We start from the raw sequence: 26,433 nt of genomic DNA on the forward strand, positions 1-26,433 counted from the left end.
GCAGCCTAAGAGTATTCACTCAAGCCAAAAGTTACAGTACAGATTTTTTCCATTTATCACAGAATGAGGGGCAATCCCAGCCCAAGGGTATCAGAGAACAGTGTACAATGCGTCTCTCATACCTATCTTAATGTCTCAGGATGACCAGAGGCTAAAAATGATCTTACATTCACTCTGACAGAGAATATAGGATAGTTAAAAGGTGCAAGGGAGTATTTAAAATCTGTGTGGCATGTTCTTGAGTTGCATTTGGGGGGCAATTTTTGCACAATACATTGACACAGATATGCATTACAGAATGAAAACCATTCCATGCTTTGCTTACCTGCATATATTCTGCAAGCTCAAAGTAAGCTCTTCCAATATGGCACAGCACCCAGCCCGTGTTGTAGTGGTGAGAAGGCAAATGACTCAGTATATGAATTGCTTCTTTACAGTTGTAAGAACACAAAGCTAAATATCCTTTCCCCATGTCACGAAGAAGGCTCATCAAACCTTCTAGGAGAAAAATGCAATAAATACACAGGAAAACAAAAGGATGCAGAGAAGAATGTGCCTGCCCAAAAACACCTGTGCCTTTTGGCTACAGAAACAGTGAGCACTTTCAAGAAGCCAAAATTAAAACTCAACTTTAAAAACAAGGTAACCATGTAGTTTGAAGAACAGGATTTGGCAGAACTGGGTTCAAATCCACATTCTGAGCCAAAACCACACTTTATAAGGAACAGCCTGCTGGACAATTTGATGTTTTTGCCAAACTAACAACAATAGTACAAAGAGAAGTATTATTTCCCAACTACTGTAGAATTGGCTTTCCTTGGAAGAGTATTATGAACTTAGTGCATCATTCTACACGGGCTTGAAAGGAAATAACTATAGCATCTAGTTTAGATTTATTCTAACAAAGATTTTCTTGTGCGTGTGTATTGCGCTCGACACACGCGCATCACTGACAGTCTTTGAAATGGCAAGAACTAACTACATTAAATGAATTCTTAGGAGCATTTCACGCACCTGCTGCTGCTTTCTGTAAAGTGAATGCCTGGATCTGTGGTGTTACAGAAGCAATCTTTCCTTCTGAAATGATGGATGAGTCAAGTTTGGTGATTTCCAAACTGTCATTTATGTTTGGCTGTGTGATCCCTCCCTTATTCGTTTTACACTTTGTCTTTCGGTTTGCAATTTTGGGTGGAAACTTCATTTTTAACTTTTTACTGTTCTCCTATGAGGAAAAGACACACATTTTCAATACCTCTTTATCCTACAGCCAAAATGGACAGCAAGTCATAGTTCATTTTGTATATCACTTTAGAGGGCATACACTTTTTCTAGAATTAGAATCATACAACTGGAAGGGACTAAAGGCCACCAGTGAAATCTCTTGCTACAAAGCAGGGGTGCTCAAACCCCGGCCCTGGGGCCACTTGTGGCCCTCAGGGAGACCCCAGTCTCCAATGAACCTCTGGCCCTCCGGAGATTGCTGGCCCAACGCAACTGCTCTCAGTGTGAGGGTGACTGTTTGACCTCTTGCATGAGCTGTGGGATGAGGGCTCCCTCCACTGCTTGCTGTTTCACATCTGTGATACAGTAGCGGCAGCAAAGGAAAGGCCAGCCTTGCTTTGTGCAAGGCCTTTTATAGGCCTTGAGCTATTGCAAGACCTTCATTCATTCATATAAGTTCATCTTCAATATATACATTTATGTAAGCATATGTAAATTTCTTCAAATTTTAAATGTAAATTAATTCGTTTCCGCCCCCCTGGCCCCTGACACAATGTCAGAGAGATGATGTGGCCCTCTTGACAAAAACTTTGGACACCCCTGCTACAAAGCATAGCCTTTCAGCTCCCCAATTACCTGGTCCCTTCCTCCCAACATCAACCCACACAATTAATAAGAATTGCAAGAATTGGGAATACACATCAGAACAATTGACTATATTAATTTATATGTTAATCAGGTACACAGTGGGTCAGATGAACCTTAAATACGTTTTAATAAAGTATAATAGCTTTGTAATGGTCCATGATTTCATGCAGCACGTTTTATACTAAACATATGATACAAATCACACAAAACCATACTTCCTATAACAGTATTACCTAGGGAGTCCATGATGCCAACAGGAACTTTGCATCTACCTTCTATTACTATCCCACTGTTCTCATTCCTACTAGACTAGAGAAAGCTACACTAGAGCTTTTCAAGGTCTGATCTGTACATCAACCAATTCTCATCTAACATGGGTCTGTCAGTAATCAAAGAAAGCTTACAGTCATGTGTAAGGAATTCCCATTTACCTTAGTTGTGGAACTATCACTAGAGAACAGGCGAGAACTTCTCCGAGGCAGCACATTAGGTGGAGCAGCAATGGTTGGGCTCAATACCTGAGGAGTTGTACTGGATAGAGACAGCAAGATTATAAAACTTCTTAACACAACTGTTAACTGCACCTTGTGGAAATTTAGGGTAGGGGTGCCCCTTCCCTTTTACTTTCCATCACAAAGTCCAGGAAGGACAAGGAGAAGATTATGAAGGAAAAAAGTATAGCTGAAGACAGGAGAGAAAAATATGATCCAGGCTCAAAGAAAAATTCCTACCTTGTCTGTGGGACTGAACTTTGTGTTTGTGCTACAAGGACTGGCGTTACTTCTCGACTATTGCCACTTTGTGAGAAGACCGACTTTGTTCCAGTTTGGTTTATTCTGGTGACAGTCTATATTAAACAAACACAAAAATATTGCTACAGGTTTGATATACAATTAACCACAGATACTGAGCTGGAGGTAACATGCCAAATTTATTTATAATTATGTGATTTATCAATTATGCAATCCAGAGCATGATTAGCAGAATATGGCATGCAAGTTGCTACACAGTGATTCACATAGATTAACCTGTATGTTCTTGCAAAAATGCTGCTGGATGTGGCCATGCCCTCCTCCCTATCACACAGCTCTGTAGTATTAGATTTGTCTAAGTAACAAAATCCATGTCCATATTGCATTTGTTAAATCAGAGCAAATGAGCACAATCTTGTGCACTTAGTTTCAGTAGAATTTATTTTATCCCTAAACTATGAAAGACAAAATAATTATCTCCAATAAACTGCTTTGTCGACAAAAGAGTGGCTTGCTAAGCCACCTCATAGAAAATTTACTTGTTGCTGTCCTTAGGACTGAAAATGGAGGAAAAACCAGAGTGTTTCTCTGATGCTTCTTTTAGCTGTCCACTAACTGTCCATTAAGAATGACTTATTGCAATTTTTTACTGCTAGTTAACTCTCCACAATCACATCTCTACTACTTCAATATCAACCTCCACTTCCTACCCAGGTGCTTTAGACTTAGACTCTCAGCTACATTTATGTACAGCAGAATGAGGTGGCAAACTGCACTATATCATTTCAGATTGCAGGTGGAGGATCATCTTTGTCAATGCTCTCCTAGGTAAAATATACCTCCTCCAACAAGAAAACAAGCACAGCAGGGGATGGGCTTTCCCTGATGTTCTTAATTTATTTTTAAACTTGTAGGAAGTTTTCATTTGGGAGAGCATTCCAAAGAAGACCCCCCCCCAAAACTGGAAGGATTCTAGCACCTCATTCTGCTGCATATATATACTAGGTCCAAATCCTTTGGGCAGGAACGCTCTATCTCCTGAATATAACACATTGCCTTCTCACACTGTCACACTAGTGGATGAGAGAGATCCTCACTCTTCCCCTCCAGCGTCTCTCATAATGCATTTGGATTATTTTCCAAGCTTACTGGGAGAATTATAGGAAAAAGTTTGGGCTTTTCTGAGTTATTTCTGAGAAAGCCCTGAAAAACCAAATACAGGGAATTCTCCCATTTCCTGTTACCAACAAACGTATCCTTCGCAAGGGAAGATATTGATGGCAAGGAAGGCTCTCTGGAAACAGGGCAGATCTTGACAGCCTCTCCTTTAATTGGCCCAGATGCTGAGAAAATAACTGCAAAAATCTTTGTTTTCAAAGTTAAATCATCACTACCTGCATTCAATGCAAGTGCCCTGGAATAAAGTAGATAAATATTTGCAGATTGTCAGGCTTCAAAGCTATTTTTTGCTACTGAACACTGTCACACAATCAGGACCCAGTGCATACTACTGTGATAGAAAGCATGACTGGCAAGTGGACTGGAGAGCAAACACACAGAAGCTGAACATTTATCAAGTTGTTCTAATAAAGATGCTGTTTCCCCCCTGTAGTATTTTAAAACACTTAGCCAGAATTTGACACTTCCCTGCCTTCAGTCTTGTATGCACTTCCTTCAATGCAAGATACCTTCTTGGAAGGGGCTCCTGGTGGCGGTACATCAATTACGGAAGAAGAATTTGTGCAGTTTTGTAAATAGGATCCATCTCCAGGGCTGGGGGTTTCTAATGGCAAGATTCCAAAGCTGAGAAAACATACAAGAGCATTTCAAGACATGCATTTCTCTTGAACGTAAGAGGCAAGGGAAGGAATGAATTCACTTTTTAATTCAGGGAAACATGCAGGAACAGATATACAGCCTGCATACAAGTGGCTGATTTTTAATGGGAAAAGTGTCCAGACCTTACTGTTACATTACAAAAGCTTAAAAACATGAAGGTGAGAGGTGATCAAAAGCAAGAACAGAACAGCATGTAAAGAATAGCTCTATATCTTTGTTTATCCAATACCAAAAGTGCCAGTGCACATTTTTCAAATTTATGCAAATACATTTTAGAGTATGAAATATTGTAATGTGAGTATCCTCCTGCCAAACTGCACCCATGTTCATAAAGAAGATATAAAAATTCTGCTCTTAAGTACAGGAAACTAAAAAATGACACTTACTTTCAGCTCTCTAGCTTAGGGATATACTCTGATGAACTAAAGCAGGGGTCTCCAAACTTTTCAGTACAAGGGTCACATCGTATATTCTATACATTTTCACGAGGTGAAAAAAACCAGTTTTATAAATGAATGAATGAAATTTAAATGAATGAATAAGTTTTACTTGGAGCTTTTTTGTAATCAGCATGATATGATTCAGAACAAAAGAACTGTGACAATTACAAAGAAACAGTGCCATGAGAAATGATATACAAGTAAAAATATAAAACATTAGCAAATGCTCTGACAAACAACCAAATAACAAGTTGCTGCAGGCCGGATAAAATCTTGTGGTGGGCTGAATTTGGCCCCCAGGCCACAGTTTGGAAACCCCTGAAGGAAGGCAAACATCCTATCTATTACAATAATAAATAACAAGTGAAGCAAAATAGGTCAAGAGGACAACTTTGCCTTAGGCATCTTATCATGAGATTCATGGCCAAGTAGGACAGACGAACAAGTTTGGGCCCCTAGTGCCAACGTTTTATCCATTGTTGCCAAGCACTCACAAGTTCTGTTCCTTATCAGTTCCAAAGGTACAGCTGTGTTACAGCCCAATCCTGAGCTGCCCATTATGCCAGGACTGCCATGGCACTGAAATGGCTGCAGTAGCATCCTGTGCGCAACAGGGCAGCTGCTGGCAGCTCCTTGGGGGAGGGGGCTTTAGTCCCCTTCCCCCGGGTAAGGAAAGTAGCCCCACAAAAGCCTTGGTGTCGGGCCTCGTGGTCCGACATGGAGGCTCTGGATGCAATCCACCAGTGGTAGTCCAGCGCCAGCTGGCACTGAGCAACCTCCAGCACTGGGCTGGCACTGATGGCCGCGAACGTGCTTTACAGCACATTTGCAACACTCACTTCCAGTGGTAAAAGCTCAGGATTGGGCTCTTAATCTGCTGCAGCAAAAACAACTAAGAGCCTTGTTGTACCGTAAAGATAATAGACTTATTGTTACATAAACTTTTGTGGACTAGCATCCACAGATGCATGATGCATGAACAGAGAGTGTCATGTGTAGACAGAACAAATGGGGTTTGACTGCATGCAAAAGAATAAATTGAGAAAAATTTGAGCTTAAAACATAGCACCACTCAGAAACCAGTGGGAGATTATTTCAGATCACCCCAAATACTCCACTGTTGACCTGAAAACAACACTGTTTGTTGTTCAAACAAAAGGTTTTCAAAGGGAGGCTCCAGGAGGAAACTGCCAAACCAGAATTTAGCAAACTTGATTCTGTTCATTTGGCTCTTAATCAGGATCATGGACTTTTCTTCTACAGGTGGGAAATTAGTAAATTCAGGAAGTATATGTCATCACAGTGTACTGCTGAATGGCCACTACACTATACATTCAAGCTTTGCATAAAGGTGTCAAAAATGCACTGAATTTCTTGCATTTTATGGCCTTTTGACCTCACTGATAATGATTTTCACTTTTTTCCTTTAACTTGTGTGCATGATGCCCATGCATCTTATGCTTGTATAAGTGGGCTTGAGTCCATTAAAGCTTATCTAACAATAGCAGTTCGACCCTAACTTATTCATGAGCCAGCGTAGTTGTCCCTGTGCAAACGTGCCACAGAGCATGTTTGCAGCTACTCGTGAACTGGCAGCACCAGCCCAGCAGCCAGCACAGGCCTATGAATGATGCATCCAAGCAGCATCAGCTGGCACAGGCAAAAGGAGAGGGTGCACCAGCATTGGCTGCACCAGACGAAAGGAGAGGGTGGTGGGACAGCATTTTAGAAGCAGGGGGGACATTTTAGGGTGGGGAAGGGTGTTGCAGGGGGCAGATTGGGCCTGGGAGGGCAGCAGGATCAGTGGAGCAGGTCTCTGCCATATTCTAACCCCCCTCCCATCTCGCCTAGTGCTTCCTGAATTTGTGCCAGCTAAATAGCTGGTGTGGGTCTGAGAAGCTGCATAGGGACGGCTGGGGCTTTATCCCTTTACCCCAAGGAGATCTACAGCTGCCTTCTGAGCTTCACTGGATGCAGCATAGGCCATGCGACCCTGCTGTACCAGTGCAGCTTAGTATTGGGTTGAATAAGTCAGTTCACCTTCATGATGCCATAGATCAGTTGTTTTCCCTACTATAATATTCACTAGGTGGCCGGGGAAGACGACAACAGACGGACATAAAATTCCTTACCTTGGTGTTAATGGACTCAGAGCCGCTGGTCCACCCAGAAGACTTCGGCCAGTTTTTGGTTTGTTTTGAGCCTGTTTAGTTAAGAAGGCAGTTCCTGATCCAAGAGGTACAGCATCTGGTGAAATTACAGCCGAGTCAATATAAGACATGGAGGAATCTGTGTTGGAGGAATATTTAGAGTTGGAGGACTCCAGGTTGAGTCTGTTTAATTCCTGAAATGGAAAACCATTTTTTTTTAAAGGCAGCACACAATTCCTTTCTAATGAGCACTCACTGTGTAAGTGGCAGTAGTAAAATAAGGCTGATAAAAACTTACAAGAGTGTCTTGTGGTGTTTCCATGAGAACTGTCTCTGGCTGTCTGTGGGGTATGCTGTGATTCGATACTATTGTTGTGCATGTGTTAGGCAAGCAGCTACTGAAGTTCTGTATAGATGTTAACTTGAATGTTTGGTCAGGGTCTGGCTTCTCACCTATGTGATTGAAGAGAATGGGATTTGGAGTGGACAGAAGACTTGTTCTTGATGTAACACAAAAGAAGAGAAGGAAGTATTTTATATTCTCTCCATTTAACACAACAGCATGGAACTATTGTCTCGAATTCACTGCTCCATGGGGTTAACAAACAATATGCTTAAAGTAATCCAAACACACACATTTTAAGTACATACAACAATCAGATCACACATTTTTGCAAACAGAGCCTTACATGCTTTCTGAGTGATTCAATAATAATCTGATTAGTACTAACTGATTTGTCCCTAACTAGTAGGGACTTCTTTACTGATTTTTATATTTCTAGAATGAATCTATTAATTCCTGTGCATTGTTAGCTAAATATGAAGTACCTTACTGGATTAGAAAGTTAACAGTGGACTAAATGAATATTTCAGACAGTGCTAGATGTATCCAAGTAGATAGCTAGAGCAGGGGCTTCATTACACACAGAAGCTACATTATATTGCACCCCAAATTACATAATGTTTTTAAAATTTTCTCCAAGTTTCCATTCAGTTCACACATACAAATTTCTATCAGTAACCAAATCTAATTAATGCCTCTAAGAAGACCAAAAGTGATAATCATCCCCTGTTGTTGGTGTGCAGTAGCAGGAATTCAGATGTATACTGCTTCCAAATAAAGAACTCAGTGGCTTCCCTGGTCCTCATAACGCCTTTTAAAGGCATAAAAAGTCACTTCCTGTTTTTCCTAAACAACTTGGAAGTCACTTTTTTTGCTTCTAACAGTCATTCTGAGACCTGCCGAGGCTGCACGCATCTGCAGGGGCCCCCCTGTACACAGATGGAAATCCAATACACAAAGTGATGCTATCTGTGGAAGGCCACCAGATTCTAGGTTCAGGAATTTCCTAGAGCCAGTACCATTTGCACTGTGTCCCCTACTCCATCATATTATATTTTTAAAAAATTCTCTAGGGACTTTGCATATCCCCTTCGCAGTAACTTGCACACCAGCAACAATCTGTCTTTTTAAGAAGACCTGCATTACTATGCCTCATAGACATTCACAGACTTCTTGCAGGACCCCCTTCCTTCCACATCCCTATCAGTATTACCAATTGAAATTTATGAAGTAATAATCATGAGGATAGTGCCACATTAATTCATCAAGAGTGAATTATGGTTCCCACCTTACACATGGGAAATTAAGACACAAGAGAGATATGTAACACAAACTTCAACTGACAATCCAGAACAGTAAAAAAAAGCCTAATCATATCAATAGCATGCATAGCACCAAGAACCTTCAGGAGGCAGCAATGTTGAGATAGCACTATCAAACATACACCCTGGTCTGGATGAAAATGTTGCAAGCAGTGGTTCACCCCCTCCTGAAAAAGCCCTCACGGACTCCTCTATATTGGCTAATTATTGGCCAGTCTTGAACCTCCCATTTCTGGGCAAAGTGATCGAGCGGATGGTGGCGTCTCAGCTTTAGAGGATCCTGGATGAAGCAGATTATCTGGATCCCTTTCAATCTGGCTTCAGGCCTGGCTTTGGGACGGCCTTGGTGGATGACCTACGCTGAGGGCTAGATGGAGAGAGTGCATCCTTGCTAGTCCTTTTGGACCTCTCAGCAGCTTTCAACACCATTGACCATGGTGTCCTTCTGGGACGGCTGGCTGAGGTGGGAATCGGGGGCACTATTTTGCAGTGGTTCCGGTCCTTCTTGGCCGACAGGTCCCAGATGGTGATACTGGGGGACTCCCGTTTGGCACCATGGCCCTTGAGGTGTGGGGTGCCGCAGGGTTCCATACTGTCCCCCATGTTGTTTAACATCTACATGAAACCGCTGGGAGAAGTCATCCGGGGATTTGGAGTTGGGTGCCATCAGTATGCGGATGACACTCAGCTCTATCTCTCCTTTCCACCGGGCTCCAGGGTGGCTATCTCTGTCCTGGAGCGTTGCCTGGAGGTAGTTGGGATCTGGATGAGGGCGAACAAGCTGAAATTAAACCTGGACAAGACAAAGATCCTCCTGGTGCAGAAATCCACAATGTGGGTGCTGGAATATCGCCCTGCTCTGAATGGGGTTGCACTCCCCCTGAAAGAGCAAGTTCGCAGCTTGGGGGTTCTCCTGGACTCGCAGCTCCTCCTGGATTTCCAGGTTTCAGCTGTGGCCAGGAGCACCTTTGCCCAGCTTTGGCTGGTGTGCCAGCTGCGGCCGTTTCTGTCTCGGGCGGATCTGGCCACGGTGGTCCATGCCATGGTGACATCAAGATTAGATTATTCTAATGCGCTCTATGTGGGGCTGCCCTGAAGATGGTCCGGAAGCTACAGCTAGTGCAGAATGCTGCAGCTTGTGTAGTTGCTGGAGGTCGGTGGTTTGACTCTGTCACGCCACTACTCCAGTGGCTGCACTGGCTGCCCATTTGTTTCCAGGCTGAATTTAAGATGCTGGTTTTGACCTTTAAAGTCCTAAATGGTTTGGGACCAGCATAATTGAGAGACCGCCTTCTTCTGTATAGTCTGGTCCGTTCTCTGAGGTCATCAGAAGGGGCCATGTTGTTAGTGCTATCATTGAGAGTGGTGAAGGGGATGGTGGCAAGAAACAGGGCCTTTTCGGTGGTGGCACCTGCACTGTGGAATTCCCGCTTCCAGCTTCCAGCCTGAAGGCCCTGGCCTGTGCCCCCTTAAGGGGTGGGGACAGCAACGAGGCAGAGAGTAGGCAGTGATGCGATCCCCAGGCTCGCATCGCTAAGGGGGCTGCAGAGGCTTGGCTGGACTTACCAGAGCCTCCTGCAGCCTCCCAGGGATGCGGGGAGTCCTGAGCGAGCGTCTGCAGGGCTCCCCAGGTCTTCAAAAGTGAAATTGGAGCAATCATACTCCATCTCCGCAAAACCGGAAGCAGAGCGCAATCGCTCCGCTTTCACTTTTGGAACATGGGGGAGCCATGTAGAAGCTTGCGCAGGGCTCCCTGCATCCCTGGGAGGCTGCAGGAGGCTCTGGTAAGTCCAGCCAAGCCTCTGCAGCCCCCTTAGCAATGTGAATCTGGGGATCGCATCACTGCCTACTCCCTGCCTCGTTGCTGTCCCCGCCCCTTAAGGGGGCACAGGCCAGGGCCTTCAGGCTGGGGTTTGAAATGCCCCGGATTAGTGTTATAAAGCAGGGTCCACTATACTAAGCAAAAATGGGAGCAACTGCACAGCACTGGCTTCTGCTTTCCTCCAGGCCCTAGTACTGCTAACTGCTATTATGCCTTGTCGGTAGTGCTGTCCCTTTTATGTGCAGCAACTTTTTAAATTCACTTCCTGGTCAGATCAGTCCTGGGCAATGGGAAGCAATGAATGGGGGTGAAAAGACTCTTATGAAATCAGCTCAGAACTTGGAGTACAAAACTGATTTTTGTTTTAAGAATAATATGCTGATGAAATGCTGACAAAGAAAGCATAACTGTACTCAGTTAATGAGAAAAAAGAGGAGAGAAAATAAAATCTTAAATTCCTAAGAGACCAGATATTTTCTATCACTTTTCTGGGACTAGAAACCAACTGTGTGCCACCAAAACACTTTCCACAATCTGGCTAGCACAATGGCTGCATCATTTTACATGTCACCGAATGGCAGGATTCTATTATACATTACATTTTAGTGCGCGTTTTAAGTTGTAGCTCTGGTTCTGTTTTATTTATTTATGCCAAGGTCTTGAAATGAAGCATAATAAAACTTCAAGTAAACAGAAATGTTTGGCTTCCAAAGCTTCACTGTTGAAAATCACCTACAGAACCCTGAAAGCATGGTTTGGATTCCAGGCATTCAAAGTACGCATTTTAAACCTGCATGGGTCACAGTAAGGAAAAGGGATAGTTCTAGGAACAGAGGAAGAAAACCACCAGGAAGCCACCAGTCTCCCAAGTCTAACAGTATTCCCAAAAGGAAAATGCTTCTTAAAATGTTTTCCAAAGCACATACCACCACCCTAGGAAAATGACATGCAAATCAAGCCTGGACTGGGGTTATTTTTCCCCCCTTCTTCCCTCCTCCCAAAACAAAATAATGAACTGATGAGGGTAAGAGTTAGCAGCAAGAGCCCTTCTCTTCTCAGAAAAGGAATTGAACAAAACTTACCTATTTCACATAGTGATTCAAAAGGGGACCAGAGGAAAGGATTTAAACTAAGGCTCTTTTGGTAACATTCGGATCCTTTGGCAAGCCGATCTGTCTTGCTGCAGAAAGGGAAGGAAAAACACTGAGAAAATGCAGGAAAATTAGAAGAATCAAAAACCATTCCCATACCCCTACCATTTCCATACCAAAAGCCACTCTTAATTTAGCAACTTACATAGTAGAAAGAGAGAGATGCAAAAGGAATATTTCTACATGGTTAAAGTAAATGCTAAAAAACTAGGATGATAGTCAGATAATTTATTTTGAGGTTATTCTGAAGAATAGCATTTGTCAAGCCAACTTCCAAATCCATTTTAGACAAGATGCCTACCTCCAGATGCCAGGAAGCTATACAAAAGATATACCTTTCAATCTTTGTACTTGAGCACTAAAATGCAGGACTATCAGCATGGGTCCACAAATGCGCTTGCCAATGTGAGCACATTTTTTAAATCTAGTAAGAAATGCATGAGAATTCTTCTCTGACCTTCTGCCTTCACAGATCAGCATTCTGAGGCTTTCCAGGTGCCCCCAGACCCCAGCACAAGGTAAAGAAGCCTGCAACCTTTTCTAGGATTGGAATAGGGTAGAGATACTCTTTGACCTTCTACTGGGATCTGAAAACACTGAAAACAGGAAGATTTTTTGCTTCCGAGCACTTCTGAAGCTTAGTGTGAAGTCAGGGATGAAACCCCGAACTTCTTAGAGTTGAGGGAAAGCGCAAAGCCAATAGCAACCATTGGTTTTGACTGCCTATTAAGTTCAACTGAAATTTGGGAACTACTGAAAATCAGGGCCACAGCTTGAAATGTGGAACAGACAATGCAATGAAGTTGTATTTCCAACATATCATAAAGTCTTTGTACAAGATGGCTCTTGCTATTGGAAGAATCAAGAGCTCCTAAAACCTGGATAAGTGTCTGTTCAAAGGGACACTATGGTCCTTGGGACACCCAGCAGCAAAGTGCTGCAATAAGGGGGATATTTCCTAACTACACATAAATATACAAAGTTGCATCACAGAGTCAGACCATCGGATAAGCTAGCGCGGTGGCACTATTTCCTGTTAGGGATCTAACCATAAACATTCCTGTACTTGTATATTCCTGTTAGGGATCTACCTGTAAGCATCCCAGTCTGCTGCTTAAATGGCAAATTGAGTCATAAGTTATACAAGAAGTGCACCTCTGCAAAGAGCAACATAAGGAAGAAGATTAAGGAGAAAAGCTTGTATCTTCAAAGAAAAACATACCAGTACACGTGTCCCAGGAGTGAAAGAGTGAAGCATGCAGAGTCACCAAACTCTGTCACAATGTCATCATGGCTTTTCTGTTTGTTGAATACTCCACCAGACAAAATCTGCTCTCCTTCTGCAAGTCTGTTTCAACGCAAAAAAATAATAATAATTAGGAATAATAAAACATTTAGAAAAACAAAGTGAATGACAGCACTGGGATGATTCCTAATGTACATAAGTCAAATCCTAGTTCCACCACAAAAAAGTGGGTGCTGTCACCATAGTTCTCCATTTAGAAAATGGGAATTAACTGTCTATCTCACTTCACTGTTGCACTTATAGTGCTTTACATTATATAAATATTACCCCCCCCCCCCACAAAAACACACATTGCAGAGAGGTTGTAAGAAGATAAGAAGAGCCTCGCTGTCCCGCTTCCTGTATCTCACAGTGGTCCACCAGATGCCCACAGTGGCCCAACAGCGAGTACAAAAGACAAGATAACTACATCCTGTTGCCACTCCTTTTGCACCTGGCATTCTGAGGTAGCCTATTTCTAAAATCAGGAGGTTGCACATACCCACCACAGTTTGTAACCTGTGAACTTTTCTTCTATAAATCTGTCCAGTCCTCTTTTAAAGGCATCTAGGCCAAATGCCATCACCACATTCTGGGGGCAAGGAGTTCCACAGGTCTCTTAAATCTCATTAAGATACAGTAGGAAGAAGAAGAATCTACATCTCTCTTCATAGGAAGCACAGAGAAGCATGTTTTCTTATGCATCCTCACAGCTCTCACCAATGCCACCAGCTGTCACTGGCACAATAAGGGCCTTAATCAGAAATGCGTGTGCATTACTTAGATCATCCTTGGCAGGACTGTTGCTAGTGAGAGACATGATGTGGGCAATATTTTTTGCGTTGCTTCTGGCAGCACCTCAGTAGAGGAGGAAACAAGAAGAAAAGGAGGACAATGACGAAGAAATACAAGGGAAAGGAACAGAAGTACAGGAAAGTCTAGGTCCTTTCCTCCATCCACAAACGCTCCCACCTTGCCAAAGCAGTTTTGCAATATTATTTTCCTACTACATTTATATCCTGCTTTCATTTCAAATTTACTAGCATGCTGGCAAAAGACTTAACTAGTTATTTCACATGATGTAAAATTTAGCATGCACAAGATGTGCATTGTGTTTTTGCCCTCTACCTTTTGCAGCTCTTGCCTGACCGCTGCTTTATTTGTCTAGAGCACTCAAACCTTCCAATTCCTGGAGTCTGTATACTATTTTCCCCAGCACCATTGCTGGTCCTTCCTTTCTTTGACTCCGTCACCTCCAGTTTTGTCTTTCTCCTGTCCTAGGTCCTCTTCTTACTCTGCTCTCTTTATTCAGTCACCCTCTCTCTACACTGTCTGTTCCATGCCCTTCGGCCATGCTGCCATTCAGCTTTCCAGTTCTCCACACTTGTCACAATTCTTACTTCATAAAAATTACACTGTCACCATTGTGTTGTGGACATATTCTCCCTGAGAATTCCATAGTATCCCAGCAGCATCCCACCATCTCAGTTCCACTAACTTGCTGATTGCAGGCATCAAAGAATTACCATGCTTATAGAATCCTGGTGCCCCAAATGCACAGGTAATCTCCATTTAACATTTTAAAAGCCCAAGCTAGAGACTTTAAAAAATACTTTGTATGTAAATCTAGAACTAGATGAAATGTTTCCATACTTTTTTAGCATCATGGCAGGAAAATGTAAGACAGATACCCATGCCTGAACTAATTCAGTGTAAGTAAGTGTAAAGTGATAAACACTAGGGCATAAATTCTAAATTTCATATATAAACCAATAGTGTCTCAACTGGCAGTGACTACACAGGAAAGAGAGATTGAGGTCTCTCTGAGATTGAGATTGAGGTCACACTGGATAACTCAATGAAAATCAACTTAGTACATGGCAGCTGTGAGAAAGTTCCTTGCTAGGGATAATTAGGAAAGAAGATGAAAATAAAAATTAGAGTATGGCCACACTGGGAATACTATGCACAGCTGAGGTTACCACATCTCAACACGAGCAGCATAGAGCCAAAAAAAAGTGCAGAAGCAGGCAACTAAAATGTTCAAGGGGCTGGATTCTTTTCTGCCACAAGTAAGGCTAAGGTGTATGGACTAACAGAAAGATGGCTAAGCAAGGACATGATAGAGATTCATAGCTTTAAGTATAGTGTGAAGAAAGTGGATAGGCAGATGTTTTTTCTCTCTATCATACTTCTACCTAGGGACATCCAGCAAAACTTGATTTAAGGTAGGATTCAGGACAGACCCAGACCCAAAGTACTCCATCACACAAAGCTAAATTATTACTGATGGCTACTGGATATATTTAAAAGGTGAACAGACACATTTATGGAGAAGAGGTCCATGATGTCTATTACTCATGATAGCTAAAAGGGACCTCCAGGTTCAAAGGTATAATGCCACTGAATACCAGCTCCTGGGATGCAACAGCAAGAGAGAACTACTGCCTTCAAGTCTTAGCTTGTGCACTTCCTGAAGGCAACTAGTTGGCCACTGTGCTAAGCAGAATCTTTAGTCTAATCCAGTTGACATATTTTTAAGACCTTCAATAATTTCTAGAATAAGGACAACTAGTTTTTAGGCCCATATCAGAAAGCGAAACTGAATTCCAGTATGTGATAATCCTGAGATCTGAAGAACCAATGACTGGCATCACAGCCTTGTTAAACATGCTACAACTGTCAATAGCACTAACAAAACAAAGAGGCAACTTACTTGCTGAGGTCAACGCAGCACTTGGCAAGCAAATATTTACATTGCGGGGTGGTACAACTGTGTCCTTTAAGGAGCCTGTATGCTTTATATGCCTTTCCTGAGCGATAGTAACAGGTTGCCAATAAGAACAGGGCATCTTCTGAGTGCACTGAAGAAACAGAGACCAGGGAGGAGGAAGCATTAAGTTGTTTTCATCATTTGAAACTTTGGGTAAAAACAGTTCAGCATCATACAAATTCTTGGATAACTTCTGGTGTCAAAGTCATCAGAAAAATTAGCAATGATCTTCCCTTTATTAGTGAGAATGAAGGTTAGTGTCATTTAATGATAGGGATACGTTTTCTGAACCCCATCATTAAGCAATTTCGTCATTATGAGAAAAACTTAGCTTTGTGTTGGTGGCGTTGTCAATAGGAGGCCCCAGAGGCTTTTTCTGAGTCACACCTGGCCTCTACAGGCCTCAGAATGGCCCACAGAAGGGTCTGGAAGCTACTTTTGGTTTTTGGAAGCAAACCAGAAGTAGCTTTCTAAAAACTGGACGTAGCTTCCAGAGGCTTCCGCGGGCCACTCTGAGGTCCATGGAAGCCTGATGTGATCCAGAAGAGGCCTCTTGGGCCTCCTAATAACACCAACACCATCCACACAAAGATAAGGAGTTTCAAATACTGTACATATACCTGTACTGTACAACTACTGTACCGTAAACATTATATATGTGGTCCATTGTTGGTCAGAATATTGCTAAGTGACACACACCTGTATTGGTTATATATCAGCACCTTATAGGAACAACATAATCTGTTGCAATCTGAACAACCATCAGTTGCTCCAAAATATGCAGTGTAAGAAATATGCACCAATTTCAAGCAGTTGTATAAGTAGAAACAAAATTGCAGGTATTGTTGATTTGTTGGCCAAGGTCTTTTATCTGAAATACGCTCATTTGGTACCATTCCTCCCCATCTATGGATCACACTCCTTTAAAAAGAAACAGAATTGAAATAATTGAATCTAATAAAGTACCCCATAGCATAAAAGAGATTTTCTCTCAGTGCTTCGGAACTGTATTCTCTGCACCTTAGAAGCCCCATTGGTAAGGTTTTTAATGACAAATTCAGGTCTAGCACAAAGAACCCCCTCATCCAAATAATACTAGTATCAATCATATGGCAGCAACAGCAAGCCATCCAAATGCTAGACAAGACAAAACAGTACAACAAACATTAACACATTTGCTGGAACAAAAACTGTTTTAAATGGCACTGGAACACTGGCATAAGTGGATATCAAATCTAACTCCTGTGATAGGGAGTTCTGCAAACTGTGTGTCATAACAGAAAAGGGCCTGTCATGCATTGCCACTGATCAAGCCAGCAATAGAGTACAAAAAAAGAGCTACAGTAACAGCACAATCATATGCAGGTCTACCCAGAAGTAAATCCCATTGTGTCCAATGGAGCTTACTCCCAAGAAAATGTGTATAGGATTGTAGCCTAAATGACTTCAGAGGATAGGCAATTTATATTGGGAGAAGTATTTTAGTACTTTGGTCCCAAGCTGTTTGAGGTTTTTAAAGTAATAACCAGCCGCTTCAATTATGCCCAGAAGCAGACGAGCAGTCAATGCTATACCCTTGACATAACAAGAGTATACCATGATTGCCAAACTAAGTGCTGGACAAAACCCTACCTATAGCATTCTGCACCAGCTGAAGTTTCTAAACAGTTTTTAAGGGCAGCCTCATATAAAGCACTGAGGTACAGCAACCTACCTCAGTGCAGCCACTGCATGGTTACCCAAGGTCATATCTCTGACTGGTACAAGAATAGGTGCAGCTGGCACACCAGTCAAAGCTAGGTAAAGGTTCTCCTGGTCACATCCATCACCTTGATATTTGGGAGCAAAGCCAGGTTCAGGAGAATCTTCGAGATGCAAACTTGTCTCCTTAGAATTAAGGAGTTAGGCTTGCTTCCAGGAACATAGCAAGGCTCCCTCACAGGCCTGAGTCCTGGCACTGTTTGCTTAAATCAGTGGTTTCTCAACTTTTAAGAGCCCATGGTCCACTGACAAAAATTGGAATTGTTGTGGACCACATGCAACAACCCCCATCCTCCTGCACACAAAAATATAATTTCTAATAATTAGAGAAGATGTGCTAAAGATTTATTATTTAGAGCAGGGCTCTCCAAACCCAGGCCCGGGGGCCAGATGCAGCCCGTGGCAAGCCTCTAAATGGCCCGCCACCAGCCTCTTGTTCCCTGAAAGACCCTGGCCCACTTTGCCAAACATGATTGGAACTATGCTCTGGTTGCATCTGGTGGGTGTTCTAAGGGCCAGAGAGGTTGAATGAATTAAGCCCATTTATTCACACATCTAAGTTCCATCTCTAATTTATTTATATAAATTTTATACTTAAATTTTTTTCAGCCCTCAAAACCGTGCCAGACATTTGATGCAGCCCTCTGGCCAAAAAGTTTGGAGACCCCTGATTTAGAGCAATGTTTCCCAAGCTGTAGGTCGTGAGCTCATTTTTGGTTGGTCACAAAAAGTTTTAGAAACATTACCAAAAACCTTGCAAGGACCCTTGCCAGGTTTGTAGAAGTAAATAATTAGATGATATGAGGTAATCTTCATACTCCCAAATTAAAATGTCACATTTTCTAATTTCCTCTAGTAATTGGTGTGCCATAGATCACATGGGAACTCATTTTCAGCCTTTTGTCTGGACTGAAAGACCCCAATTGCTCATCTTGCATCTTGTTTGGCCTTCCCTGGAAGACCCTGGAATGACTGTAAAGGTTTGGGGGAACAATCCTTGAACTTCATTTATAAAAAGAGTCTACCAAACATCTATACACTCATACAAGTTGAAAGGTTTCTAGCAGCATTAGGAGCACAGGATCTCAATCATTATTAATAGTTTATTAATTATTATTAATATTTATTTCTAGAGATCTTTTTTGTCTAGTGGGTCACGACAGAATGTTGTTTTTAAAAGTGGGTCCCCATGCTGAAAAGTTTGGGAAGCACTGATTTAGAGAGAAGATTTGTGGGTTACTGTTTTTGTTGCCAGCTGTGGATGGTTCATTCTCCACCATCTCTGGTGGTCCATGGGGGAGTGGTCATTCTGTGAGATGCTGGAAGTGATTGAAGGCAATCATTCTGAAACCTTGTGGACCACTTCTGAGGGTCTCGCCGACTACACGTTGGGAACCAATGGTTTAAATGTTAAGCCCTTCTCTGACAGCATTCTGAGAACACAGTCCAAAATAAGTTAAACAGCCCAATCCTCATCTGCCCCGCAATCAGAGCAGGGTCAGGGCAGAAAGCAGCTCAGCCCATCTCACCCTCAGGATTGCGCTCTATAACTCCTATACCAGAAGTAAACTTTAATTTGGTACTCTGGACATGGTTAATAACTGCCTATTTTCACTACTGATCTCTACCTTCTGATCTAAGAAACAACACTGAAACTGTATCTTCCCAAAACTTAAAAACACACACTAAGCACACACCACATGAGGTGCTTACCTTCTGCATATAGTCTCTCTGCCAGAAATACTGCATCCCGATAAGCATAGTGGTTAAGTGCTTGCCATATAGCAGCCTGTATAAAGTTGGGGAATGGCAGAGAAGGGAAAGGGAGAAAAGCAAGATTAGCATTGTAAACCAACTAGTGACTCAAACAAACAATTAAAATACACAGAAAAACACAAACCTACAGTTTAATGTTCCTATGTCTAAAATTATGTTTTGATTTTATTTTACGAATTATTATATTATGTAAAATTATAACTTTACAAATTATTTCCTAAATAATAATCCCATTATACCATAATTTTTCAACAAACAGCAATGCAGTAATAATGCTTTTAGGTTTTTCTTTTAATTGATTTTAACAGTTTTAAAGACAGCTGTTGTAAACCACCTTGAGGACCAATTTATTAAAAGAAAATTAGACAAGCAAAATTAAATTAGCCATGCCATTTTATCAAAGAAATTGCTTCCTTTTTTCTCAAAACTGTATGAAAAAACATCAATTTTCAACAAACTTCTATGAAACATACCTTAATGTAATTCTATAAAGTGTATCAATTTAATCACTCTCATATATCACACAACTCTTAGCCATTCTTCTGTCTAACGTCTCACAGCTATCTATTTAACTAAGGAATCCTAAAGAGGACTCTTGGTCAGCGGCATAGCACATGCATAGCACATACAAGATCCCAAGTTACATATGCAGACATTTGCAGTTTAAGGGATGTCGGACCTTTGAGAGCTATTTTCAGTCAAAGTAGACAATACTGTATTTGACTGGACCAATGGTGTTACTCAGTATAACAGGGTTTCATTTACGTATTCACTGAAATGCCAACCTAGCTCTTTATCCTTTAGTTGGATAAAGGATTCCTATGAATACAGTATTGAGCTGGCATTCCAAAGTTGGATTATACTTATCTCAAGTATAAAAAAAGTTAATTTTTTGCACTTCACTTACAAAGCTCTTTACTACAAAACGAGAATGAATATAGTCTGGCGTAAACTACAACCAAGTCATGCTTTAATTGTGGTCTCAACCATAAGCAGCATGACGTACACACCATGTGGGTGGGGCTACAGCAAAGGCCAACATATTACAGTCTGAAGCAGTCTCCCATACACCTTCCTCTTGCAAGTTGGGGAAAGCACACATCCTTTCCCAAACTGTACTGCTCTTTTTCTTACTCCAAGATGAAAAGAATAATGTTTTTCTTCCCCAGATTCTACATACGAGAATGTATGCTCATATGCTTCTCAATTCACTCTCAACCACCCTGAACTGGAAGAGGAGACAACAGCAACTAGAAAAAATTCAAGAAGTACAGGAGATGAGTAGTGCAAGTGCACATCTGTAGGCATGCTGTGCTATGGAGTATGTTAGATTTCTAAAAGGGTTCTACAGAGTCCTAAAACTTTTGAGAATCACAGGCAAAGAGGGATATTTTAATTTTCTGATCCAAGGAAGTGATGCACACATCAGCTTACACAGTGAAAAGACCATGCACTGGAGTTGTGTTCATGCATCTCAGAAAGCCAGTACACATTTCGCTTAACACAATTTGGCCCAACAACATTTACCTATGTTATCTATCTTCCTCCAGGGATTAAAACTCTTTGCTCCCAAATATTCATTATTCTAGAATCTGTAAACATTTTGAAGCCAAACCAGCCTTTTAGTTGAAAGTTATTTCTACTGATCTGTGAATGTGGGACAGGCCCCACATTATGTTTCAGAACGTTGGACTATCAATAGTCTGCAACAAATTCATTTGTGTTATTATAGCACTGTAAGAAAACAGAGGGCACTGCACACATTTGCTTAACGCATGTAACATTATGATTGCAAAATACAAAGTTTTTTAGGGGCTGGGAAAATAGAAGATGCTAAAAGTTAGGCAGATATTTCAATAAAATATAATATTTTGGATAACCCACAAATACTACCAGATTTTGTAATCTGTGCATGAACACAGACTTTGATATATGAGCTAAAAAGAAAACTTAGAAATGCACACATCAGCCACAAGTTTATTCATAGAGCATGTAAGATTTATTTACATCTGTACTGCAAGTGTGGATGGCCCAAGAAAAGTAGATATATGGGACATGTAGGTTCGACCTTGTTATACACGGATATTTTTATACACTGATTTGACTCAACACGAATGGCCACTGCAAATGAGAAGGAATGTGCTGACCCCTGGAGAAGGGGAAAAATGCATCTCTTTAAAAACACAGTTTAAAAATTTGCTTTTCTTACTGTTGTAGAGAGACAGTCATGCAAGTGATAATTCCATTCTTCAGCTGAGCCAGGCAAAGGCAGGGGGTCATTTGCATTTCTAATTGCTGACTGCCTCTCTACAACAGTAAGAAAAGCTGTTTTTAAACCACAATTATACACAAATTTTTTAAAACAGCTTTTACTTAACACATTTTATGGTATTAGCAGGGAATTCCAGAATCAAAACCCTGCAAATGTTTAGGCAAGACCTTATTAGGAGCAATGGAGGGACAAGAAACCTGGAAGTGGATCTTTAAATCTATTTTTCCACTGTTTTTTTATCCACTAGGAATTCTGGAACACAACCCCAGCAGATAACAAGAGACAACCTGCATATATCAAGGGCCAGAACAACAGTGAAAGGGAGTTAAGAAGTTTACAGACAGTTCAGCCCTACAAATCCTCAGGTGCCAACAATAATACTTTGTATTTATATAGTACTTTTCCTAAGCGTACAGACATGCACAGGTAGAAAAACCTAAGGCACCTGGTTGCCCTGATGTCAGTACAATGATGCTGACCATTTCTCCTCTACTATATTAGACTAATACCAAACTATCTGACACTCTCAAAAGTTTGGTTCTAAGTTTGAAATATTTTTCCTGCCTTTCAAGCATATCACACACACAAAATCATATATATCATGACACTATCACAAAGACAACAACAAGGAAAATCAAGGGTAGTGGCATCAGGGTTCATACCCCTGCACAAAAAGGCTCCAAGATATACAAATGATGTGTGCGTGTGGGGGGAGGGGATCACATCCATTCCTGGAGGAGGAAAGCTGTTATTTAGCCCTCCATCACTGCAGATCACTTGTGCTTGCAACAATGCTAGCAGGCGATTCCCATCCAACTTATCATGCTTTAGTGATGCTGCAAGTGCTTCGCATTTCTATGCTCATAGATACTGGAGTCTCACAGGAAACTGGAAGTATTGTTACTGTTCAAAGGCAGCAAAAGCAACATGCACTTCTAAATAACTAAGGAAAAAGAAAGGCAACAAGATCTAGCAGACTAATTCTAGTTGGAATTATATTCAACTATAGGTAAGGGCCACCTATATCAATTTTGGATATAAATATTTATTAAGATGGCCAAGAGTAGCATTAAAGAAGCCTACACATTCCAAAATAAAAACATCTGAAATGGTACCAAGAAAGCTCTTCATGCCTGTGCAAATGAAATGAAACACAGTATTTGTAATTTTGGCTGATGTTCTTCCTCTTGTCCTTGGGGCAACTAGACCAAGATAATAAGGAGAACAGATAGATAAGTCCTCCTTCTAAAGTCCAGGCACAAGGGATCAAAATGTTCGACAAAAAACACAACAGAGTTTTCAGTCCACTGAAAGTCAATATAAGAGCAGCCCTGCTGAATTAGGCCAAGAGCTCATTCAGTCTGTATTTTGTTTCCCATAATGGCCAATCAGGCACGCATGGGAAGATCATAAGTAAGAGATAAAGGCATATGCCCATCTCCTGTTGTTCCCCAGCAACTGGTATTCAGAAGCATATAATCTCTGAACATGGAGGTAGAGAATTGCCATCATAACTAGCAAACGCTGATGGACTTCTCCACGTATTTGTCAAAACAAGTGAAGGTGCATAAATCACCTGGTATTGCACTGACTAAGCAAGCCCTGATGATCAGGCAGGGTCTGAAAGGTGCCTTTCCAGCAATTCACTGTGCATCCCTTCCCCTGGGGGCTGGGGATAAGAATAGGCCCTCAGTTTGGCTGTACTTGTCATAAGAGGCAACAAAACAGCCACCGGGTAGATGGGACTTGTTAGCCTGGGAAGGCAGCTCATCTGAGAGAAAGAAAACTCTTATCCCAAAACTCCACTGCCTTGTGGCTACATCCAGTTATGGAAAAGGCTTTAGGAGTTAACCTCGAGGCAAAATCCGGAGCCCGAGTCCCTGAGGCAGTTCATGGCTGAACACAGTCACGTTCTGGCAACTCCTGCAACGCCGCTGGAACCAACCGTGGTGGCTTCTGCCTTTCCATTGGACCATTTCAGCGATGTGGAGAGGGGGGATTTGCTGCATGGGTAACAGTCTATCCTCCATATCTACCTTACCCAGGCTTCGTGCACTGGAGAGGACACTGTTTCGGAACCACTATTCAGAGTGTGATACCATAGTCTTCCAAGACTGAAGGATGCCAACTGACTGTGCGTCCCTAACTTACTGTACGACAACCACTGTGGCAGGAGTGTGCAAACCTTTGAATTACACAGAACTTTTAAGCAGATGCACTGTGAAAGTCATTCTTGGACAGCTGTCCCACAACAACTTTGGAAATCTGCAAATATCTGAACCCAAGAATCTTCTGCACATACCACAAAATCTTTTTGTTTGATATAACAAGGTCAGCATAAAGGAAAGATAAGGACATTTTGAAGTTTTAAATCTTGTTGGAATATGTATGATTTTACCCTGCTGGTATTTACATAAATCAATCAAAGTATTTTTTTTTAATTTTACAGCTTTTAATGTGCTTTTACCTCACCCTTCTGAAACAGATGGCTTTGAACTTCAAATTAATAAATAAGGAACAGTGGAAAGTCAATAAATACAGGAAAGGAGAAAGGCAGAAGGAAAAAAGGCATTCCATGAGAGATATACACACATAATATAAAGAAATCCATGGAATTGGAATATTTGTGGGGCTTGGGGGGAAAGCATAGTGGGATTCAAAGAGAATGGGGAAGAGAACAACAGGCTGGCATTTTCTAATAAAGAAGGGGAAGGGAAGCTACACTGAGGCCTGAAAAAAATCCCAGCTGCCTGGTCAGCCAGACTCCTAAAATTCTGACAATAGCTCCTAGGCCTTTCATAAGTGTTCAGCTCTGTGCAGGGATGATACCTAAAAACGTATCATCTGATTTTGAACTCTTGAATTTTTTTTTTCCAGCCATAGTTATACTCTTCTTCATGCAGCAAGGGAGGGGCTAAAAATATGGGCCCTTCCTTAGGAGGCCTGGCTGCTAGATCACTGGACAATTACCTCTAGCAGTGATTTCCAACCTTTTTTGTCTCAAGTCATACTGACTAGGTACTAAAATGGTCAAGGCACACCATCAGTTTTTTTACCATTGACAAGGCACACCATGCTGTTGGTGGGGTCTCACATCCCCCACTGGCCCTACTAATAAATGACCCTCCCCCAAACTCCCATGGCACACCTGTAAACCATTTGGCACACCTGTAGACCATGGCTGACCTACAGGCTAGCAGGGAGAAGAAGAAATGAAAGGTGAGGGAGGAGGCTTCCTAACATGAGGGTGCAAACAGGTGGTGAATGATAACGCCCTGGAGAAGGGGGGGGGCGCGAAGAAAGGATACATATGTACAGAATGAAAGTGGGTGACAGGGGGTGGTCCTTCAGGAGAAAGGACCTTGACTAGGGTGGCTAAAGGCAAGGAGGGGAAAGAGAGCATGAGGAGGCTGAGAGTACCTGATGCTGCTACAAAGAGGTATGGACCTGGCCAGTCCCCACTGGCTGAGGGACTACTGGGAGCCTAATGTAAAAGCAGGATATTAGCAATAATTTACAGCCCAATCCTATGTGTGTGTACTCAGAAGTGAGTCCATGGGGCTTACTCCCAGGAAAGAGTGGATAGGATTGGGCTGTCCATTCCAACGCACAGGGGCGGTCAAGAAAAGTGGGGCCTCACTGGGAAGGGACTTGGGAGCAGAAGATCTGAGAAGGGAAAGCTGCCACTTGGGAAGAGGGTGGCTGATATATTGGGGGGGCCAAAGGCAAGCAGAAGGTCATGGGGGGTGGAGAGAGGGAGGCTGATAGTTCACAGTGGTGGGTGGTTAAGGACACGAAGTGGGGGGACCATTAAAACGCCCAAGGGGGTTCCCTCCAGGGAAGGAGGCTGGTGGCTTCAGGGGCGAGGTGGGGGCTCAGAGCTGTGCATGACCCCCGCCAAGGGGGGGTAAGAACAGCTGGGACTCAAAGGGGACTCTGGTCCACTCCCCCGCCCCACGGACTAGGGGGTCTGCGAGGGAGCCTCAGACCCAGAGGGTGGAGTGCTGCTACTCTGCCCCCACCCCCCAGCACAGGCCTGGCGCCCCCGGGCGGGTACCTGGACGGGCTCCTGCAGCACCGTCATCCTGCCCCGGCGGCCCCTCAGGGACGGAAGTCCGGGCGAGGGAGCGGGGCAGCGCCCCTCCTCCTCCTCCTCCTCCCCCTTCCTCCCCCTCAGGCTCCGGCCCGCCTCAGAAGGTGGCTCGTCGGCGGCGGCGGCGGCAGCCCGCGGCCCGTCTCATCGAAAGCGGCGGCGACCGTTAACCGGGCCGAGCAGGAGGGAAGGGGAAGGAGGGGAAAGGCCGCGGCCCGTCAGAAGCCGAGTCTGCCCGAGCGCCGCCGGAAAGGCACGAGGGATCCCGAAGCGCTCGGCGGAAGGAGCCGGAAGGAGCCGAGGCGGCCTCCGCGTTCCGTGTGCGCCTGTCACAGTCCGGGAGGGGAGCGGAGCGGAGCAGCTTCGCCCTCAGGGTTCCAGGCTGCGACCCCAGACGCGCCTTCCTGGGAGGAAGCCCAGTGGCTGTCGTGGGACTCGCTTCTGAGGAGACACGCACAGGACGGGGCTCTGAGGCTGCAGTGCTACCCCCACTTTCCTGGGAGGAAGCCCCATTGACGTCAATGGCACTTACTTCTGAGTAGACACGCACAGGATGAGGCTGCAGTGCTACCCACACTTTCCTGGGAGGAAGCTCAGTGACTGTCATAGAACTCAGGAAACTTATAATTTATTTGACTCATAATTATTCAATAATAATAATATGATACCCTGCAGAATTAGAATAATTCATTTTAAATAATTCATTTAAATCCTGTTGGTCGGGACCTACTACATGGGTCACAAGCCAGGTGGGTCGCGTAGCACCCAGCTTCAGGGCCCAATCC

At 42.9% G+C, this 26,433-nt stretch overlaps 2 protein-coding genes across 3 annotated transcripts in view; both read right to left on the reverse strand.

The window, feature by feature from the left end:
- The window catches only part of CDC27 (cell division cycle 27), a 36,683-nt gene extending 10,808 nt beyond the window's left edge, over positions 1–25,875 (reverse strand). The window contains exons 1-12 of one of the 2 annotated variants that reach the window (XM_066628660.1): positions 25,613–25,875; positions 19,221–19,296; positions 15,690–15,837; positions 12,911–13,036; positions 11,620–11,717; positions 7,349–7,503; positions 7,033–7,244; positions 4,310–4,424; positions 2,601–2,716; positions 2,301–2,400; positions 1,015–1,222; positions 326–495 (exon numbers count right to left, since the gene is read on the reverse strand). In XM_066628660.1, coding sequence (XP_066484757.1) covers positions 326–495; positions 1,015–1,222; positions 2,301–2,400; positions 2,601–2,716; positions 4,310–4,424; positions 7,033–7,244; positions 7,349–7,503; positions 11,620–11,717; positions 12,911–13,036; positions 15,690–15,837; positions 19,221–19,296; positions 25,613–25,639 — 1,551 coding nt within the window. In that variant the 5' untranslated portion in view covers positions 25,640–25,875. Of the gene's footprint in view, positions 1–325; positions 499–1,014; positions 1,223–2,300; positions 2,401–2,600; positions 2,717–4,309; positions 4,425–7,032; positions 7,245–7,348; positions 7,504–11,619; positions 11,718–12,910; positions 13,037–15,689; positions 15,838–19,220; positions 19,297–25,612 lie in introns of both variants that reach the window. The other variant, XM_066628659.1, reaches the window with a different exon arrangement.
- The window catches only part of SLC25A39 (solute carrier family 25 member 39), a 441,295-nt gene that overhangs the window by 376,529 nt on the left and 38,333 nt on the right, over positions 1–26,433 (reverse strand). The window lies entirely within an intron of this gene.

The sequence above is a fragment of the Tiliqua scincoides genome, chromosome 5 (assembly GCF_035046505.1).
Source record: "Tiliqua scincoides isolate rTilSci1 chromosome 5, rTilSci1.hap2, whole genome shotgun sequence".
Taxonomy (NCBI): Eukaryota; Metazoa; Chordata; class Lepidosauria; order Squamata; family Scincidae; genus Tiliqua; species Tiliqua scincoides.